The sequence below is a fragment of the Cuculus canorus genome, chromosome 26, assembly GCF_017976375.1.
Source record: "Cuculus canorus isolate bCucCan1 chromosome 26, bCucCan1.pri, whole genome shotgun sequence".
Taxonomy (NCBI): Eukaryota; Metazoa; Chordata; class Aves; order Cuculiformes; family Cuculidae; genus Cuculus; species Cuculus canorus.
The window spans coordinates 5,677,177-5,698,399 of NC_071426.1; the positions used below are offsets into that span (position 1 = coordinate 5,677,177).

Below are 21,223 nucleotides of genomic sequence, written 5' to 3' on the forward strand. Positions count from 1 at the left end.
GGGGGGAAAAAAACACAGAGTGGGGCAAAGAAAAAGGGAAAATTATACAAAATAAAATTATCAGCATAAATTTACTGTCCTAGAGTATCTACAGTTTCATACACGTTAATCCTATTGCCTTGAGACATGGGAAAAAAATCTACCGGTCCTCGATCCGCCCCGGAAAAAAAAAAACTTCATTTCAAGTAACCCCAGTCCCGAGCCGACCAAGAAATCTTCAAGTGTGAGTTTGTACGGGACGCCCCGCGGTGCCCCCTCGCCTGCCGTGCCCACCGCCCTCCTCGCCAGCCCGCAAACCCCACAACGAAAATGCCAAAAAAGCGACTTCCCGCCTCCTGAAATTCCCGAATCTGCCAAGAAAACGGCGCTTGGGTTGGGAAATTTGAATTGTTTCCTATTTTTGAAGGATTTTTTTTATTTTTTTTTATTTTTCGCACCGCGGCGTCAAATCCCATCAGCCAAAAAATAAACCCCCAAAATTGCTTCTGGAATAAAAGCGAGGCCGAGATTCCGGCTGCGATCCCTGATGGGAGAAAGAAGGGAAAACCCCAGGCGGGAAGGGAAAAAGGGGGGGCAACGCAAATCTCAACCGAAGGAAGCGACGCTGCTGCGCAAGGATCCCTGATTCTGGAAAGCTTCGCCCCGGGTCCGGGGAGGGATGAGGTATTTGGGGGTGCGGGAGCGGGGGGATAGCACCAAGAAACCCCGACGCGGAAAAAAGGGGGGACGGGGGAAAGAAAGAGACGGGCGGGAGCGGGGAGGGAGCTGGGCAGCGGTGCTGAGCGCGGTGCAGAGGGTGGTGTTCAGGACGGTGCTGAGCGCGGTGCCCAGATTGGTGCTGAGTGCGGTGCCGAATGGAGCACCAAGCACTTAGCGCGGTGCCAGGGACGGTGCTGAGCGCGGTGCTGGGAGGGCAGCCCTGGTGGGCACCGCGCGCCGGCACCGCACCGTACCGTGGCCAAGCACCGCGCATGGTGCCCAAGCACCACCGGCTGTGCATGGTGCACCAGCACCGTGTTCCAGCACCACATCGGTGCGTGGAGACCCAGCATCTCGCCCAGATGTGGTGGGTGAGCACCGTGCCCCAGCACCGTCTCCATGTGTGGTGCGTGAGCATCATGCTCCAGCACTGCATTGGTGCGTGGAGACCCAGCATCTCGTCCACATGTGGTGGGTGAGCACTGTCTCCATGCGTGGTGGACAAGCACTGTGCTCCAGCACCGTATCCATGCGTGGTGGACGAGCACCGTGCCCCAGCACCATGTCCATGCGTGGTGGACAAGCACCGTGCCCCAGCACCATGTCCCTGCGTGGTGGACAAGCACCGTGCCCCAGCACTGTCTCCATGTGTGGTGGACAAGCACCGTGCCCCAGCACCGTGTCCATGCATGCTCCAGCACCGTATCGGCAGAGTACGCCCAGGCACCGTGTCCGAGCGCCAGCTCCATGCACCACAGCTGTGTGCGGTGCTGGAGCACCGTGTCCATGCCCAAGCACCGCGCCCACTCAAACCCCCAAGCACCACGCTGAGCACCCTGCCCAAACACCGTGTCCATGCCCTGTGTCCACACACTGTGTCTGAGCACCACATCCAGGCACCACGTTCACACACTCTGGCTGAGCGCATTGTCCACAGACCGAGACGAAGCATTGTGGCCGAGCACCATGTTCATGCGTTGTAGCTGAGCACCATGTCCACACCCCACGTCTGAGCACCGCGGCTGAGCACTGTGTCCACACCCCATGTCCACAGCGCATGGTCGAGCACTGTGCCTGAGCACCAAGTCCACGCACTGTGTCTGAGCACCGCAGTTGAGCACCGTGGCCAAGCACCATGTTCACACATCGTGGCTGAGCACCAAGTCCATGCACCACGTCCAAGCACCGCAGTTGAGCACCGTGGCCAAGCACCATGTCCACACACCGTGGCTGAGCACCAAGTCCATGCACCACGTCCAAGCACCATGCTCGAGCACCATCCTCGAGCACCACGTCCATGATGCACGTCTGAGCGTCGTGCCCAAACACCACGTTCACGCACCCTGGCCAAGCACTGTGTCCACGGACCATATCTGAGCACCACGTCCATGATGTGTGGCTGAGCACTGCGCTCAAGCACCATATCCACGCACCATATCCAAAGGCCGTGCCCTAAGCACCACGTCCATGATGTGCGGCTGAGCACCGTGCCCAAGCACCAAGTCCATACACCATGGTCAAGCACCATGTTCACACACCCTGGCCGAGCGCTGTGTCCGCAGACCGCATCCGAGCACCACATCCATGATGTGTGACCGAGCACCGTGCCCGAGCACCATGTCCACACACCATACGCAAATGTTGTGCCCCAGAACCATGCCCATGAGGTGTGGCTGAGCACCGTGCCCGAGCACCACGTCCACACACCATGGCAAAGCACCAACTCCATGCACCATTCCCAAGCACCACGGTCAGGCACCATCTTCACAACCCCCCGGCTGAGCACTGCGTCCACGCACCCTGTCCAAGCACCACATCCACGACGTGTGGCTGAGCTCTGCAGCTGAGCACCTCGCCCAGGCACCACATTCACACCCGACTTTCCCGCCAGCACCCCAGCCCCGCACCAGAGGGGAACAGCTCTGCTGCGAGCCTGGTTGGCACAACACCTCCTCGGAGGTGTTCAAGGCCAGGTTGGATGGGCCTTGAGCAGCCTGGTCCAGTGGGAGGTGTTCCTGCCCGTGGCAGGGGGTGGAACTGGATGATCTTTAAGGTCCCTTCCAACCCAAACCATTCCATGATTCTATGACACCTCCGACACAGCACCGATTACAGCTTGCATAAACCCAACTGGCTCCCGGCACGCTTCAAGCTGTCGCTCCAGCAAAGTAAACTTCCTTCTCAACAACATCGCTTAATTTTTCTCCTTGGTTCCCGAGTTTCCTATATACATTGGTAGCACCTCAGCGAGATGGAATCAGGCAGAAGCGTGATAGAGTTTGTTAAAACACCATAGCACCGTTTGTATTAGAAGGTTTCATTTAATAAAAAAATGCCTTAAAGAGCCCACAAAGCATACTCCAGTATTAAAAGGAAAAATCAGCAATTGAGGCACCTCAGGGATTCTGGTTTCCTTCTCCTTCCTGTGCCTCATCCCAAGAGCATCGAGATTGGGAGGGGGGACCCCGAAACGTGTCCCCTGTTCCCCTCCCGAGGCGAAGCATCACGGCCAGAATAACCGAAGCGGGGCGGAAGGACCCCGTCGGGGCTCCCCACGCCGAGCTCTACCTGGCGACCCGACCGCAGGCGTTGTTCTAGCACCACTGTGGCCACGACCCGCTGCCGAGTCAGGTCCCTGTGCCACCTCAAAGCGATTAAAAACAATCCCCGCTTAACGCCACGACCGCCTTGACTCCGGCACCAGCGGGAGGAGCGCGGCCACTGGGATGGGTAAAAGGAAAAGATTTTGCTTGACAAACAGCCTCTGAGCAGCAAGGGGAAAAGAGCTGTGCATAGATTCCTAGTTTCCGTAGAAGAAGTTTGAAGCGTGCTGATTTTCCATGACTGAGATTTGAGGTAGGTTAGACGTTATGTAGTGTACAAACATGAGACTGCAGCAGTTCTCGCTCCCCGACTCACAGCGCCGGCAGCTCCCCACTCACCCGGGCTGAACCCGCCGAAGCCAACGCCGTGCCGGACTGGACCCTCTCCCTGCACCAAAATAAAACCTCCGAGGAAGCAGGACTTAGACAGGTTACACGGACTCTCGCCTTCTCCGAACGCACCCCTTTTCCTCCTGGCTCCAAGGCCATGCAGGCGACACTCACGAGGCACCCCTGCCACCGCCACCGGAGCAGATCCCCGGTGATGCCAACCGGGGCCGGCACCCGAATCCGGCCCCGCCGAACACGGGGAGCAGCCGGCTCCCCTTTTTGGCCACCGAACCACATCAACACGTCGGGTCCTCGCGCTGGAACCGGCATCGCCCGCCGACATCCCTAACATCTGACTTGCCATTGACTCTTCCAATCCTGATATGCTATTGGGTATTATAAGAAAAGCGGTAATAGCTCGTTGAGTTTCCTTGTCGAATATACGCGACTTTACAGATTACGGTTAAAAAAAATTAATTACGAAGGAGGGACAAAGCATGTTAAATATTCTGCCAGTATTTACAGTTCTCCCCCGCTCATCTTGCTTAAAACATACTGCTCTCGAGTTGCTGGGGGGGAGAGAAGAAAGAAGGGAATTGAAGTTTCGCTTTCATTTTTAAATCTAGGTGAAAGTGCTTTTAAAAAAATTCTTTCCCTATTTACAGGTTTAAAATCAGAGCACAGAAATGTTCAAGCTGTTTTACCCAGATCCTGCTGATCCGTGCCAGTGCGCAGGGAAGGAGGGTGACAGTAAACACAAGGTGATTTCTGCACGGTGACGGTGTCGGCTCTGGCTCGCTGGCTCTCCAAAAGGCACCTGAAAGTGCGAAAGCAACCACCCCGGGGACACGGGCACCTGGATCCGGCCTCGCCGCCCTCCCGGCGAGCCGTGGGGGAGCTCGCCCGTCCATCTGTCCGTCCCGGCATGGCTTCGGCATCAGGGACGGGCGGAAAGTCTCAACTGAGATTGTTAGAAAAGCACCACGCGGTTGTTGTCATCGTCGCTGGGTTCTGTGTTGGGGTTTTGGTGGGAAGAACGGTGATCCGTAGGAAGGAAGGATGGCACCCGGGGAGAGAAAAAGCACCGAGTCCCTGCGGCGCTGGCGGCCACCCCAGCTCGCCGACACCGGCAGGGAAGGCAGGCCCGTGGGGTTTTGGCCAGCCAAGTCTTGGGGTTCGCTCTTCCCAGAGCCGATCGCATGGAGAAAGTCCCTCGGAGACGGAAAGCACCAGACTTTAGCAACAGTGATGTACAGAGCAACACTAGCTATTCACAGTTTGGGGTTGGGTTCTGTTTTTTTCCTGTTTTTGTATTTTTTTTCTTTCTGTTTTTGTCCTGTCGGCTTCTTTAGAGATGCCGCCACTGTCGCTCTCCCCACGGCCACTGGCAAAGGAGCCCCCAGGTCTGTGCCTGAGCGCAGCACCCTGACAGCGGCGGTCCCCAGCCTGGACGTGTCCTGAGGTCTCCGGCGCCAGGAAAGACGCCGGCTCGCTCCACCCCGGTGGAGCCGATCCCATCAGCGGTGAGGAGCCAAGCAAAGACGTGCTGTCCTGGGATATCTCGCTCGCAAGCGGGTCTCCCGTCGCTGTAAGAAAAGGCTCCTCGAGTTGCAAAATAGGTATTTTTAGGTCCTTGGGAATAAAAATAATTGGACGTTCAGCATGTCCGACTGACGGTGAAGCACACGATCCCACCAGCCACCAGGCATCGGAGCGGGAGGGAGTCACCTCTTGCCTTTTAGCTGGTTTGATGTTCAGGTTGGTTTTTATTTGTGTAAGCTTTATTTTTTTCAACATTGGCTTCTTTTTTGAAGATCAGCTTCATCGTTGTCATTAGAGTAAAAAATAAAATAAAATAAAATCCAATAAATAGATATTTTTAAGTGGAATTACAAACCTCTCCTTTGCAAAAGGACGCTATAAACTTCGTCCTCTGTTTGCGCGATGCACCAGGCTGGATTAAAAACATGCGGAGATACAAACATGAGATTACCGAAAAGCACCAAACAGCAGCGTTCCTCTTTTTCTTTTTTCATCAAGTTTTGCTTTGTTCGCCAACTCCTCTCCGACGGGGTGTGCCCGCGCCGGCTCCGCTGTTTCTGAGCGTGTGTGTTGGGTTCGCTTTCCGTGGGTTGGGTTTTCTCTTGTTGTGGTTTGCTTCCTTTTTGTCTATTTATTTTTTTAATCTTCTCCCCCATGCCCGGGGAGAAAGCACCACGAAACAACGCCGGGCTCCGGCGCTGTTGAGGGTTGAGGTAAGATGGGGCCGCGGCGGTTGCCTCTGTCTCAGATCCAGCGGCTGTAGGGGCCCGTCACCTTGGTGTAGGCGTAGGAGGACACAGTGATGGCAGAGTTGGTGGGGATGGCCACCGCCTGTCGCGTGGGGACCGCGTCCCTCCTCTCCTTGCTGGGCGCCTCGGTTGCCAAGGTGCCACCCCACTTGCGTTTCTTGGCGAAGGCTTTGGTGTCCGGTGGGAGACCCAGGCGTGCCGCCTCCTCTTGCCGGGCTCGAGCCCGCTCCGCCAACTGCTTCATCTTGGCCTCCCACAGCGCCAGGCCGTGGTTGGGCTGGTTCAAGTTCTTGTGTTGGTAGAAGACCAGGGAGATGCGGGTGGGGTGGCAGCGGTTGGGCTTCTTCAGCGGGGTGGTGGCATGGAGCTCGCGGCGGGCGCACTCGATGAGGATGGAGCCATGGGCGGGTGCCACAGCCACCCCACCGATGTTCTCATCTAGGAAGTTGTGCTCGCTGTCTGACCACTCTTCCTCCTCTTCTTCTTCTTCCTCCTCCTCTTCCTCCTCCTCCTTTACCGCCTTCTCCGGCAAATCCTCCTCCAGGCCGAAGGGGTCCCACAGCTTCTCCCGGCGAGGCCCCACCGCTCCCTTCTCACCCACCGCTGCCTCCCATGGCTTCTCCAGCAGCCCCGGGCTGGGCGCCGGTGTCCTCCTCTCCTCTGACTTCACCGGGCCCCACGGCTCCTCCGGGAAGCTGGGCAACCCCGGCAGGGCCGAGCTGATCCCCAGTGGCCCCAGCAGGCTCGGGGTGCCCGTGCCAGGCAGCGCCGCCTCCCCCAGCTTGCAGGGGCTCCATGGTTTCGGCAGCAAACCCGTGCCACGTGCTGCTGCCTCTCCTGCCAAGGCGTTGGGCCACTGCTTCTCTGGTACTGGCAAGCGTGCTGCAACATCGAAGGTGCTCAGCTTCTCCCGCCCACCCGAGCCTGGCGCCAGGCTGCTCCACGAGCCCTCCGCCGTGCTAGTCCTCTCAGGGGAAGAGGTGCCCCGGGACACTTTGAAGGGGTTCCACTGCTGCTCCAGCCCCGCACCGCACACTGGCACAGCCGGCAGGGCTAAGCCGGTGCTCGGCATGGCCACCACGCTGGGAAGGGGCTCGATGGCAGGCGGAGGGTCTGGGGGCTCCTGCTTGATGGGCCGGCTGCCAAAACAGTTCTGTGCAAACGGCGGCACCTCCTCCGAGCCTGAGCTAGTCCTATGCACCCCGGCTGTCGCCACTGCCGCCGCTTTCTGCTGGCTGGCGTAGCGGTTAGCCCGCTCGTAGGTGCGCTGGTGATGGTTTTTGCTCCGGACACTGTGTGGGATGGGCTCAGGGAAATCGGTGTTCCCATAGGTGTGGTTGAGGTTCTCCTGCAACATTGGGACATCAGGCTTCTTCTCGTAGCCGTTGCTCACCCAGCTGCTCCCGCTCCTCTCGGGCGCCCCGTAATTCAGAAACTGCGAGGGGAACACATGGTTGCTGGAAAAGCCGTAATACCCAAAAGAGGGAAGCGCGAACTTGGAGTGAAACCCGTTCACGGAAGGCAGATTGGGCTGTGCATAGTAGGAATGGTAAGAGTAAACACTGTTCATGCTGTACGGGTCGGAGGGCCGGCAGCTGCCCAGCACCGAATAGCTTTCCACCACCGCGTTGCCGTTGTACTTGAAGGCGTTGTAATGGCTCTGTGGCTCCACCTTGATGGAAGGTTTCAGCGGCTGCGGGGGCAGCCCACTTTTCAATGCCATACCTGCGGGCATAGCACACACACCCGTGACCTGCTGGCCAAGGACACTGCTGGGTGGGAGCAGAGACTCCAAAAGCTTGGCCAGACCCAAAACCCCTCCAGCGATCAGGTTGAATGGGGCCTTGGGCAGCCTGTTTTAGTGGGATCTCCCTGCCCATGGCAAGGGGGTTGGAACTAGATGACCTTTAAGGTCTCTTCCAACCCTAAGTATACTGTGATACTATGATACCATCATGTGCTCGCTGGCTGAGTGCAGCGGTCCACACGGATTCACACGCACGCTCCAGGCTGTGGTGAGAGCTCCCCACTGCACCACAGTACAGGGAAAATCCCAGGAGCCACAAAAATGCCATCCCCACACCCTGACATATTGAGCATCTAGCACCACCAGCCCAAGTAAACCCCCAGCTGCATCCCCGTCCCCTCGCACCCTTCCCAAACAGCTCAGGGGCAGCAGGGCCTCAATTGTGCCCCATTACCTGCGTTTTGCTGGAGTGTGGGAAGCTCGAGCACTTCCTGCTTGATCTTCTCTGGCGTCATCAGCTTCTCCTTCTGCAGCTTCTTCTTCTCTGCAGCGGCTTTCCTTGCCTCCAGCTGCCTCTGCCGGCAGGACTTAGCAGGCTCGGGCAGCTTGCGGACCTCGCGGGGGAAAGACGTGAGCACCTGGATGGCCCCGCTGCCCACCTTGGCGTTTTGGTTCTCCTCGCTGCCAAACTCATCCGTGCTGGACATCTTGTAGAGGGGGAGGACGTGCAGTTGCTCATCTTCAGGGATCTTCCCCACCACACGATTGTCTTCCTTTGTCAGCGTGCAGACCTGTGGGAGCAGGAATGCCATCAGCTGCTGGATGCAGGACAGGGGCAAAACCTCCTCCTTATTCCCTGCATCAATGCGAAGCCTGGCCTTCCCCCAGGCAGCATTCCGAAACCTCTAATGGGGTTTGGATTGGACATAAGCAAACGTGCAGCCCCTCAGCCACTGTGCTGGGGTGGCTTCAGCTCCTACAGCCCAGAACCGTTTTGGCTGAGGTGTGCAGACACCAGACTCTGATCCCTGGATCCAGGCATCTTTGACAACCGGGAACAGCAGGGACCGAGTGGCTCAAAAAGGAGCACCACGGAATAGTGGGGAAGCATCCCAAAAAGCCCCACCAGTCGCTCGCTTACCACCGTGCAGCCATTGTAGAGGTTATGCTGATCTTTGTGAGCATGAGCGCAGAAGTCCATGCACGCTGTCACTCCCGAGAACGGCCTCCCCTCCTTCAAGCCCAGCCGGCAGTCTATCGCCACGTCCTCGTTGGTGACCTGGCAGAAGGAGGAGAGGGCTCTGGTTACCAGAAATATCCTACACACCGCCACCCCGCACCCATTTCTGCCGGCTGCTGGGCTGATGTGCTCCGAAGGGCCTATGTGGGCGGCCGGTACCTGGTTTTGGTAGGCTTGTGGCGCCAGCCTCTTGTAAAGCGGAGCAACCTCGGTGGCCAAGTCCTGAAAGCTTTTCCGGAGCAGCTCTTCCTGATAAAAGGAAAAGAGAAGGAAGAGGTCACCCAGGGGTTTTGGCAGCAGGGATACAACTTGGGCCAGAGCCTCTGGACGCTGCACAGCATCCAACCCTCCTCACGATGTCCATCACTGCACAAAGCACGTGGCTTAAACTCCCAGCGAGTCTTTGGCTGTTCAGCCTCCAGCCTCAGTGGCTGTGGTGCTGTCGCTTGCTCGACCCAGGAACCCTCTGGCATCTTCTCTTTCCCGAGAGACCTCATTCGTGCTACCTTGCACTGGCCCTTTCTGTCACATCAGAAACCCTGGTTCCGCGACGCCAAGGCAAGCCTGCCCGATGCTTTCACCAGGGTGGCTTTCTTTCCCCCATTTCCCTAATTCATTAGAAGTCCCACAAGGAATCCTATTTTTGGGCTTCCCCCATGCAAAACCCGGAGCTGGGGGTAGAAGGAGCTCCAAACCCACAGCCCTGCTGGTGTTCCCTGCTCTGCCCACATCACCCACCTCTTTGGGATTGTCCCCCACCAGCCTGAACTTGCGGGGAGTTTTGCTCCGGGCGTATTTGCAGCCATTAAAGTACATGCTCCAAGAGCAGCCGAAGGAGAAGGAAGCACCGCAGGTGTTGGGATCCTTGCCTTGGCACGCGCAGGTCCGACTGTGGGAAGGACATGATGGGGCATCAGCTGCCAGCACGGTGATGAGAGCTCCATAAACACAGGGATCCCCGTACCCCCTTCCCCTTGTGTCGCGCTGAACCGGCCCGGTATGACTTACTCGTCGTTCAAGCCGCAGCGGCGGCTGGTGGGGTTGCCGTACTTGGTGAGGGTGTCGGTGAGCTCCTGGTACAGCGTGTCGCCCAGCGTGCGCGGAATGCCCTCCCACGCCAGGATCAGGATGATGATGACGGCGTTTTGGCAGTGGTGGCCGGCCCGGTGCCGCACCAGGCACAGCAGCTTCTCCTCTTGGTTGTGTCTCCGGATTACCTGGAAAACGGAGAGACCAAGTCAGACCATTCCAATGGCAAACACCTGCTGGCATGGGGAGGACCCCAAAAGTGGCCCTGGCCGCTTTCTGCAGCGCCCCATGAAGATCTCCCCCATGAGCTGGGCTGCAGGCAAGGCCGTGCCGGCCGGTGAGTGCCGAGACTGGGAAGCCCCATGGAGTTTCCCCAGAGGTGGCCACTACTCTTGCTTCCTCCTTGCCAGCCACAGACGGAGCATCCGCCCCTGCCCGCTGCAGCCACCACGGACATCCTGGCTCCCAGGCAGGAGGGGATGGGCAGGAGCATCACCTCGGGGAGGGCTCTGAGAGGGAATGGAGCCAAGGTGCAGGCACTCACCCACTTGGCGATGGGGCAGCCCCGGGAGCTCTTCCCCTCCTTCCCTGTGTAGATGACCTTTTCGATGCGGATGGCTTTGCCTTTCTCGCCATACCTGCGTGGGACGCCACCAGCCATCAACCCCGCGTTCACGAGTCAACCTGCTCGTCTTCAATGATCCCTCATGAGCCCACACTCACCTCAGGGGACCCCATTCACCCTCAATGATACCTCACAAACCCCCATTCGCCTCAGGGGACCCCACAAGCCCTCAATGACCCTTCATGAGCCCACACTCGCCTCAGGAGACCCCACTCATCCTCAGAAGCCCCTGCTCACCCTCACAGTACCCCACTCCCCCTCACAAGCCCTCACTTGCCCCCACAAGCACCCCTCACCCTCAGGGACCCCCAGCACAGGACGATAGAAGGCGAGAGCCCTTACCGCTCCTCCATGAGCTCCCTGATGGACGCCACGGTGGGCCCGGAGCCGAGGTGGGTGTAATACGGCCCCTCGTCCTTCTCCACAATTTGCTCTGCAAAGGTGGGGGGGAAAGACAGAGAGATTTGGGGGTTTGCACCTCTGCTGGCTGTCCCCAAAGATGCCAAACCCCCAAATTCCCTCAAAACAGGCTCTTCTGCACCAGAACCATGGGTTCTTCACGGTGTCTCCACCAAAGAGCATTGGGGAGGGGAAGCGCAGTCAGGCTTCGTTCAACAGCCTCGGCATTTTCTCCTCAGGGAGAGGAGATGCTGCTCTACCGGAAGAGGGTGCTGGGCTATGGGAAGAGGGTCCTGGACTATGGAAGAAGGATACTGGGCTATGGGAGGAGGGTCCTGGATTCTGGGGGAAGGATGCTGAGCTACGGGAAGAGGGTCCTGGGCTATGGGGGAAGGATGCTGGGCTACGGGAATAGGGTCCTGGGCTACGGAGGAAGGATACTGGGCTACAGGAGGAGGGTCCTGGGCTATGGGGGAAGGATGCTGGGCTACGGGAAGAGGGTCCTGGGCTATGGGGGAAAGATGCTGGGCTATGGGGGAAAGATGCTGGGCTACGGGAGAAGGATGACAGCCTGTGGGAGAAGGATGCTGGGATACAGGGGAAGGATGCCAGGCTACGGGAGAAGAATCCTGGGCTACAGGACGCTGGGCTATGGTAGAAGGATGCTGGGTTATGGAAGAAGGACACTGGGCTACGGTAGAAGGATGTTGGGCTATGGGAGGATGCCAGGGCTGCTGTCCTACAGCCACACACCCCACACAGCAGCAGCCTTAGGGTTTTTATGGTCACAGCGGTGCAGGCGCAGGAAGCAGAGGATGCTCCCAGCAGCCGCTGTGGTGCAGCGGTCGAAGCCCAGTGCACAGGGATGCTTGAACACTGCTAGGATGGATGCATCCAGTGCACTAGCCAGGTCTGATCCGCTTTTCCATCCCCTCTGCTCGCCCTGTTTCTCATTCCCGTCATGTCTCGCTGGCCGTGCGCCAGGGTGAGGAGAAAGCAGGGCTCAGCTGGGCTGCAGCTGCCCAGACAGAGATCAATGCGGGCCACGCAGCCGCGGCCGGATCCAGTCCAGCCCTCGTGGCACATAAAACACCAGCCCCACTCCTGCTTCACAGCTTTTCTCCCAACTTCTCCTCAGAAAATGGAGCCAGGGGAGGAGCAGGGAAAATCTCCCCTCTCCTAGCCCTGCGTTGGAAAAGTGACCCAAATCTTTCCCGGTTCCCATGGGATGGAACTCCATGATCAGTTGGAGCAGCAGCAGAAAAGCCTTGTGCGGTGCCGTTTGGGTTAATTACCACAGTCATTTACGAGCCACTAAAGAAATACTCGTAAGCCCCACTACGCCAGTGCAGCCTGTGCTTGGCCCGAGGCCACCTCTGCCAGCGGTAAGGGGCTTCCTTTCTCCAAAGGGCTGCCCCAAATCCTCACCCGGCTCCTCCTGCAGGAGAGCGCACCTACGGTCTAAATTCAGGGAAGGGAAGATCCAGCTCCCAGCACTCGGATGGAACTCGACCACAGGGACTGGGTGGGAAATCTCTAGCACTTGCTGAGAAGTCTTAACAATCCAGGCTGGATCCATGGCTGAGGCCAGTTATAATGAGGTTCAACAAGGCCAAGTGCCAAGTCCTGCACTTGGGCCACAACAACCCCATGCGACGCTCCAGGCTTGGGGAACAGTGGCTGGAAAGCTGCCCAGTGGAAAAGGACCCAGGGGTGCCAGATGACCACAGCTGAACATGAGCCAGCAGTGGCCCAAGTGGCCAAGAAGGCCCACAGCACCTGGCTTGGATCAGTATGGGGCGGCAGCAGGAGCAGGGAAGGCATTGTCCCCCTGTGCTCAGTGCTGGTGAGGCCACATCTCGAACCCTGGGTTCAGTCCTGGGCCCCTCACTCCAAGAAAGACCTTGAGGGGCTTTAGAGTGGCTATTGGGAGAAATTTCTTCACTGAAAAAAGTGGTGAAGCCCTGGCAGATGCCGCCCAGGGCAGAGGTGGCGTCTCCACCCCTGTGGTGTTAAAAAACCATGTGGCCGTGGCACTTGAGGACAAGGTTTAGTGGGCACGGTGGGGTTGGACTGACGGCTGGACGGGATGAGCTGAGAGGGCTTTTCCAACCTCAATGATACCATGATTCTATGAAATGCCAACACATACCAAAAAACCTCCCACATCCCAGATTCCAAGGCCTTTTCAATGCATCCCAGCAGGACTGGCCACCAAACAACCCAGCACCCTGACAACAAATAAGCACAAGCACACACGCCAACCCAGCTAATTTGGCTTAAAACAGCAGGAATAACCAGGACAGCTGGGTTCTAGGTGGGGTTTGGCACTGGGGCAACTGTTGGCCCCTCTATGGGGCAGCAAAACCGGCCTTTTGGTTTTGCTGCTCCTCCTCCCCTCGCCACCACAGCCAGGCTGGTGTTGGTGCCACCCCTGCGGTGATGCAGCAGCCACTTGGCATTTGCCATCTGACCATAAGAACAGCAGAGGAGAAGAGAAAGTAAAAGAAAGTTCCACAGCATCGGAGCTCTGCCATGTGAGCGCCGCATTCCCCCTGGAAGCAAGGTCTTTTCCAACACCACAGTATTGCTCCGGTATTCAGCCAGGGCAATCCGGATGCCATCCTGGCAACTTGGATTCATGCCTGGATGGCATCCTGGATGGCAACCTGGATTCACAGAATCATAGAATCACCAGGTTGGAAAGGACCCACTGGATCATTGAGTCCAACCATTCCTAACACTCCCTAAACCATGTCCCTCAGCACTTCATCCACCCGTTCCTTAAACACCTCCAGGGAAGGCGACTCAACCCCCTTCCTGGGCAGCCTCTGCCAGTGCCCAATGACTCTTTCTGTGAAGAATTTTTTTCTGATATCCAACCTGAACCTCCCCTGGCGGAGCTTCAGGCCATTCCCTCTTGTCCTGTCCTCTGTCACTTGGGAGAAGAGCCCAGCTTCCTCCTCTCCACAACCTCCTTTCAGGTAGTTGTAGAGAGTAATAAGGTCTCCCCTCAGCCTCCTCTTCTCCAGGCTAAACAACCCCAGCTCTCTCAGCTGCTCCTCGTCAGACATTCTCCAGCCCCTCACCAGCTTTGTTGCTCTTCTCTGGACACGTTCCAGAGCCTCAACATCCTTCTTGTGGTGAGGGGCCCAGAACTGAACCCAGGATTCGAGGTGCGGTCTCACCAGTGCCGAGTACAGAGGGAGAATCCCCTCCCTGGACCTGCTGGTCACACCGTTTCTGATCCAAGCCAAGATGCCGTTGGCCTTCTTGGCCCCCTGGGCACACTCACTGCTGGCTCATGTTCAGTCGCTGTCAACCAGCACCCCCAGGTCCTTCTCCTCCGTGCAGCTCTCCAGCCACTCTTCCCCCAGTCTGTAGCTGCACAGGGTTGTTGTGCCCCAAGTGCAGGACCCGGCATTTGGCCTTGTTGATTCATCCTGACACCCTGGAAGCCCCCTCCTGAAATGCCAACGCCGGGACCGGCCACCAGCCTGGCAACCCCCGGCATGGCTGCTCACTTACCGACGCAGTCGCAGGTGGGGAACTCCGCTTGTGCCCGCTTGGCTGGGGTGTCCAGGAGGCTTTTGGTTGGCGTGTCCAGGTATTTCAGTGGGGACTCCAAGAAGCCGCTCAAGGTGGGTGTCAGCGGCACCTCGTCCTTAGTGGGTGTCCCGTCAGCGTCATCCGCGTCCGGGTTTTGGCTTTCTTCAGAGTAAAAGCACGTGGTTGACACCACGGTGATAGCACCAGAAGACTCGATTTTGATCTGTTTGGGGGAGCGGGCGGTGAAGGGAGGCTCCGAAAGTGGTCCCTTCCCTGGCGAGAATGAAAAGCTTTTGGGTGCAGCTGGAGCAACGCTGCTTGAAGCCGGGGCGGCGGTGGCGGCGGTGGCGGGGGGCACTTGCGGGGCTGGTGTCGCCCCCCCTTGCGGCTCAGCAGCCCCAGGGGCGAGCAGGGCAGTTGTCTCCGGGGGCTGCAGGTTGAAATTCTCCCCAAATTCAGCTTCGAATTGCCGGATGAGCTCTTCCAGTTTGTCATCCACCGCAATGGGAGTCTGGGCAGCCGGCGGCAGGGCGGCCAGTGCTTCCTCTGAGCTGGTCGAGCCCACCGGCACCGGATGAATTTGGGGGCCCCCGCCGGGGGCACCCCTTTCCTGAGAGTCGGGAACCGGGGGGCTGCCGTCGAGGGCGTTCGGCGGTGGATGGGGGGCGGCGGGCAGGGGTAGTGCAAGAGCCTGGGGTGGCGGCGGGTCGGTTTGCATCTCTTCGGTTGGAGGTTCGGCGGGCGCCCGAAACCCCTCCAGACTGATCTGCCAGAGGGGCAGGAAGAGCGGCTGCGAGTCCTTCTGCTTCGCTTTCTTGATCTGCACTTGCTTACGGAATGGTTTGGCCAGAGGGGGCTTTTCAGGTGGTGTTTTCTTCTTCTTCTCTTTGGGCTGCTTTTCGAAGGGCTTGGGAGGCCCGGCCGGGGCGCTGGGAGCCCACCAGCCGCTCGGTCGGTCCTGGGGTGCTGCTGCCAGGCTCTGCTCCAGGAAGAGACTGCGCTTGTGGTGGAGATGCTGCTGCAGGACCAGCTGCGTCTTCTTGTGCAGGTTGGGCTCCGGTGGTGCTGGCGGCAAACGGGGGCTGCCCGGCACATCCTTGCTGGGTGTTCGTTCAGGGGGCTCCATTTTAGGTGTAGTCGCTTTGCCGGCCGTCGCTTCGGGTCTTTTGAAAGCTGCTCGGATGTAGTCGTCAGCGTTTCCCAGCAGCTGCTCCAGCTCTGCCATGGGGTCCCCGGCCCCCGCTGCCCCCTCGGCCTCCAGCCCCCATGCAGCTGCAAAGCCCCCTCGGGGAGGCGCAGTCCCGAAGAATGGCTCTGGTGCTGCTCCTGGCTCTGGTGGATAACGGGGCTCGTCCCCCCGCTGCCAGGTGGCCCCCGGTGCAGCGAGGAGGCCAGGGCCGAATGGGGTGGCGGGGGGCGGTGGGGGCGGCGGGGGCGGCGGCGGCTGGGGAAGGGCAGCTGAGAGCTGTGTCAGGGCCTCAATGGCGATGGCGGTCTGCAGGCTGATGTTCTTCTCCTTGGCGATGGTCAATGCGCTTTGGGAAAAGGGGAGGCCGTCGGGCGGGCACGGTTCGACGGCCTCAGGCACCGGCTGGGGGTCAATAGCACCTTCCTGGGGGGGTGGCGGGGGGTTGGTGGCAGTGGCACGGGGCCGTGGTGATGCTGGCTCTTCACCGAGAGCTGTCTTGATCTTCTGTTCCAGCCATTCCAGGTAGTCGGGGCACTCGGGGCCATCGCAGTTACAGTTAGGCGGCTTCACGCCGTGCTTGGCCAAAGCCAGGGCAGCCTTGAGGGCGTGCAGGTCCTCTCCCCGCGGCACGCTGTCCGTTGCATCCAGCCCGCCCCGGCTCATCTCCGAGTCAAACTTCTCGTACAGCAGTGACGGTGAACCCGAGGGCGGTAGCCGGTAGGAGGAAATGGCTTCGGCCACCGCTGAGAAGGCCACCAGGTTCCTGACGTCTTCCAAATGGGCTTTACTGGCGGCGGGTGGGTGGTCTGGCGACCAGCGGCTCTGCTCCATCAGCGCGGTGCCCCCTGCCTCCGCCCGGCCCCCATTCGCCAGGCTGAGCCCGCTGCCCTCATTCAGCCGCCTTTCTTCAACATAATTAATTGGCCCTTCTTCCATTTGGCTTCTGCTGGGTCCATCAACCGGGTCGCCCGCCGAACCTTTCTGCAAGGAGAGAGAGGACAGACGTGAGCATTCCCTGCCACAACCTGTGTGCCATCACCCCTCACCCTATTTTCTCCCTCTTTTCATTTCATTCCCCCTTTCCCCATCTCTTTTTCTCACCCAGGTGACGAGGACACAGTTGAGCCACGGAAAAAAGTGATCCCTGCCGGCAAAGCCACGTGGGTTTTGCCCGGCTACACAAGGAGCATCTTGGCTGGAAAGGCGCCCGGTTTCCGCTGCATCGGCCCCATGCCGCCCACATCCCCACCCCACCACTCGCTTTCAAAATTGCTCACAGGACAGTTTGGGATTTCCATCACCCACAGAGGGCGAGATGTGCCAGGGTGGGACGGGGAGGGCGTCCCCTGCTCCAGTGACACAGTTTGTGCCGGCGAAGGAAGCAGCACCGGGACAAAAGGGTTTTTTTTTTTTCTGGATCCATGCCCAAAGCAAACATCCTGGCCGGGAGCAGGCGTCCTTTGCCGGGGCCGCGGCATGGCCCGAAGCCATCGAGTTGCCTACACTGGTGCCAGGGGCGGCGCGAGGATGCTTTCACCTCGAATAACCCGGTGTCTGTATCAACACGGCTGGCCAGGGCCCCTGGCAACACCAAGCTACAGCCCCGGAGTCCAGAACACCGCCCATGTGCCAAGAGGAGACCAAAACCATCAAGCTATCCACGCCGACACACGGCGGCGGCACCCAGGGAGCCCGGCACCCCGGCGCCTGGACTCTTGTGCTCTATTTAAGACCCTCCAAGGGGTTTCCCCAGGGATGGGGTCTCTGTGTCTCCCCTCGCAGTGGTGGGGATTTCGGTGCTCCGGTGGCCGGGTTGCCAGGCGCTGGCGGTGCATTTAGCAGTTTGCCGAAAACCAGAGGGAGCTTCCTGCGAGCTAAAAATACAGCAAAGGTGGCTGGAAAAAAACACGACAGAGCAAGTGAAGGCTGTGGGCAGAGCTTTCTGCCTCCGGACGGTGCCGGCACTGGCTCACGGGGAGGATCCACAGCCCAGACTTGTTGGGAGACCCCGAAGTTGTACTCGGTGTGTGAGCAAGCTGTCAGTGTGTGGCTGTTGGCAGCAGAGTTGCGTTTAACCCTTCAGCCGCCCCTAGGTCCATGGTTTTGGCATAGGTGAGAGAAGCCACATGCACAAACAAGGCTGATTTCTATGTCAAAGACAAGCACAATGCTGACTGTGGTGAAACCCTGGCAAAATTGGTGTGGAACCACTCCCAGCACGGTTATGTCCCAAAAAATCCTCCTTCCCCAGGGGTGAAATCTCACAGGGGAGCACAGTGCCGGGGAAAATCACTGTGGCCTCACTTTGGCACAGGTCTCACGCTGATGGTGCCACGGCTTTATAGAGGCTCCAGCTTTGGTCTCTTCCAGCATCCCTGGAGCCAAGCGATGGAGCTGCGAGTGCTGGGACCAGTCCATCAGGTCTGGGGAGCAAGTGCTTGGCCGCCAGTTTGTGCCGCATGCCGGCAAAACAGCTGCCTGGGCAGGGTGGGGACAATGCACCGCCTCCACTCTCCTTGGCAAACCAGGGGAGAAACAGCCTCACCCGTTCTTCCTACACCATCCTCCTCCTCCACAGCCAAAAGGTTTTTCCCCAAGCCGCATGCAGGGGCAGAGAGCAAAACATCCCAAGCCCTCTCCAAGTCCTCGAGGGGAACACACTCGGCCCCTGAAGCATCCCTGGCACCGCGGCGGTGACGCCAGCTCCGAGGAACGATGCCAAACCTGTTTTGCTATGGGTGGAGACCAGCCGCTAGCCCCAGGGGTTCCCTGGGGGGGAACCTGTGGCGGGGACCCCGAAAGCGGCACCTTGGGCTGCTCCATCCCATAAACTGGGTTATTGACCCAGGCTGGGGAGGCAGGAAAACAGCTCAGCCTGTGACCAGCACGCAAGGCAGGAGTGAGCATCCCCACGGCCACTGAAGGGTTAATCTGAGAGCTCCAACCTCCCCCAAATCCATGGGGGAAAAAATATATCCTCGATATAAAACAATATTCTTTTTTCCCTGCCTCTCTCATCCGGCTTCTTTTGTTCCTGGCCCTGTGGACCAGGAGATGGAAAGACCTCGCGGCTTCTCCCTGAAAACCGACCCCCCTCCCCATCCCACCGTGCTCCGGCAGCATCCACAGAATTCCCTCCATCGCTGCCGTGGGCTCCTTGTCCTCGTTTTCCCCAAAGCTCCCGCGTTCGCACCGGGGAAAGTGGAAAAGCTGGGGAGGGGGAGACATCAAAATAAAGAGAAACCCAAGTGCTCGGGCTTGGGTTAGAGCAGCTCCTGCATTCTCCTGCTGCTAAAAAAGGCAGAAAAAAAAATCCCCTGAGGATGAAAATGTATTTCATTTTAATCTGTTTTTCCTCTTTTTTATTTTTTCCTTCGTTTTAAATGCCTTAAACAGAGGAAAGGGAGGCAAAAATAAAATAACCACACACGCAGAGCCCGGTTTGGAAGGTTTCCAGCCTGGGCTGAGCTCCCTGGGAAGAGTGTGGAGCTGCTGGTACCGCGGCGAGCGGCGGCAGAGCCCAGCGGGCACAGGGCCGCATTCGGGCACGGCTCTGGCCGGGCAGCACTTACGTGTGCGGGGCGGGAGGCGAAGCCGCAGGAGATGGCAGGACGGTGCGGGGATGAAAGGCGAAACGAGTTGTTGGAGTCTCAGCCGCCCCGGCCCTCCCCGCCCCCTGCAAACCCAGCTGGAGGAGCCATTGGCCCCAGCGCTGCGCGCACGTAGGGTCGGACGGACGGACGCGGGCCCCACGGCGGCCCCACAGCCGTGGGGTCCCACAGTGGGGACACGGGGGGGGATCGTGGCCCCACGAGCTGGCAGGAATCGACGGACACAGCTCGGCCAGCTACGGTGCGGCCCTATAGATCTGCTGCCCCATAGAGGCCCCTGCCCTATAGAGCCCCCTGCCCCATAGAGCCCCCTGCCCTATAGAGCCCCCTGCCCCATAGAGCCCCCTGCGCCATAGAGCCCACTGCCCTACAGAGCCCCCTGCCCTATAGAGCCCACTGCCCCAGAGAGCCCACTGCCCCATAGAGCCCCCTGCCCCATAGAGCCCACTGCCCTAGAGAGCCCCCTGCCCTAGAGAGCCCGCTGCCCTATAAAGCCCACTGCCCCATAGAGCCCACTGCCCTAGAGAGCCCCCTGCCCCATAGAGCCCACTGCCCCAAAGAGCCCCCTGCCCCATAGAGCCCACTGCCCCAAAGAGCCCCCTGCCCCATAGAGCCCACTGCCCCAGAGAGCCCACTGCCCCATAGAGCCCCCTGCCCTAGAGAGCCCCCTGCCACATAGAGCCCACTGCCCTAGAGAGCCCTCTGCCCTATAGATTCTGCTACCCTATAGATCTTTCTACCCTATAGACCCCTCTGCCCTACAGAGCCCATTGTCCTATAGTTCCAGTGACCCACATCTTCAGCAACCTGCATATTCAGCAACCTTATACATCCAACAGTCCTCCACAGCCAGCAATCCCAGATCCTCAGGAACCTATAGCTCTGGCAATCCCAGATCCTCAGGAACCTATAGATCCAGCAGTGCCGTATCCTCAGGAACCAATAGCTCCGGCAGCCTGGTGGAACCGGCAGCCTCATACACCGAGTAGCCCAATAATCAGGAATTTAATACACCCAGTAACCCTGTATATCCAGAACTTCTTTATATCCAGGAACGTATACATCCAGCAGCCCTATAGACCCAGCACCCCTATAGACCCAGCACCTCCATAGACCCAGCAGCCCTACAGATCCAGCACCTCCATAGACCCAGCAGCCCTATAGACCCAGCAGCCCCATAGATCCAGCACCTCCATAGACCCAGCAGCCCTATAGACCCAGCAGCCCCACAGATCCAGCACCCCCATAGATCCAGCAGCCCTATAGACCCAGTAGCCCTACAGACCCAGTAGCCCTACAGACCCAGCAGCCCCATAGACCCAGCAGCCCCATAGATCCAGCAGCCCTATAGACCCAGCAGCCCCATAGACCCAGCAGCCCCATAGATCCAGCAGCCCCATAGATCCAGCAGCCCTACAGATCCAGCAGCCCCATAGATCCAGCAGCCCTATAGATCCAGCAGCCCTATAGACCCAGCAGCCCTATAGATCCAGCAGCCCCATAGATCCAGCAGCCCTATAGACCCAGCAGCCCTACAGACCCAGCAGTCCTACAGATCCAGCAGCCCCATAGATCCAGCAGTCCTACAGATCCAGCAGCCCCATAGATCCAGCAGCCCTACAGACCAAACAACTCCACAGACCCAGCAACTCTTCTGCACACCCAGCCCTGCCCAGCCCAGCAACCCTACACAATCCATACCCCCAGGACCCTACAGATCCAGCAATCTCTGCAGCCGACAGCCCCAGAAGCCCCCATATTCCACACCCCACAGAGCTACGGGTCAAATTATGACTTTCAACCTCAAGCCAATGCAACCCAAAGCCCACAAGGGTACAGGTTTTACACCCTTATCCCCCCAAAACACCTGCTGGGCACCCACGAATTCCCTGCAGGAATATTCGGGGGGTT

The 21,223-nt window shown here is 58.8% G+C and overlaps 1 protein-coding gene across 3 annotated transcripts in view; it reads right to left on the reverse strand.

The window, feature by feature from the left end:
• Positions 1 to 5,913: 5,913 nt before the first annotated feature.
• Positions 5,914 to 21,223, reverse strand: part of TET3 (tet methylcytosine dioxygenase 3) — a 30,302-nt gene continuing 14,992 nt past the window's right edge. For all 3 annotated transcript variants that reach the window (XM_054088763.1, XM_054088764.1, XM_054088765.1), the window contains exons 2-10: positions 14,492 to 16,682; positions 10,907 to 10,997; positions 10,484 to 10,577; positions 9,919 to 10,127; positions 9,649 to 9,799; positions 9,070 to 9,159; positions 8,812 to 8,949; positions 8,125 to 8,461; positions 5,914 to 7,648 (exon numbers count right to left, since the gene is read on the reverse strand). In XM_054088763.1, the coding sequence (XP_053944738.1) occupies positions 5,919 to 7,648; positions 8,125 to 8,461; positions 8,812 to 8,949; positions 9,070 to 9,159; positions 9,649 to 9,799; positions 9,919 to 10,127; positions 10,484 to 10,577; positions 10,907 to 10,997; positions 14,492 to 16,682 (5,031 nt within the window). In that variant the 3' untranslated portion in view covers positions 5,914 to 5,918. The remainder of the gene's footprint in view (positions 7,649 to 8,124; positions 8,462 to 8,811; positions 8,950 to 9,069; positions 9,160 to 9,648; positions 9,800 to 9,918; positions 10,128 to 10,483; positions 10,578 to 10,906; positions 10,998 to 14,491; positions 16,683 to 21,223) is intronic.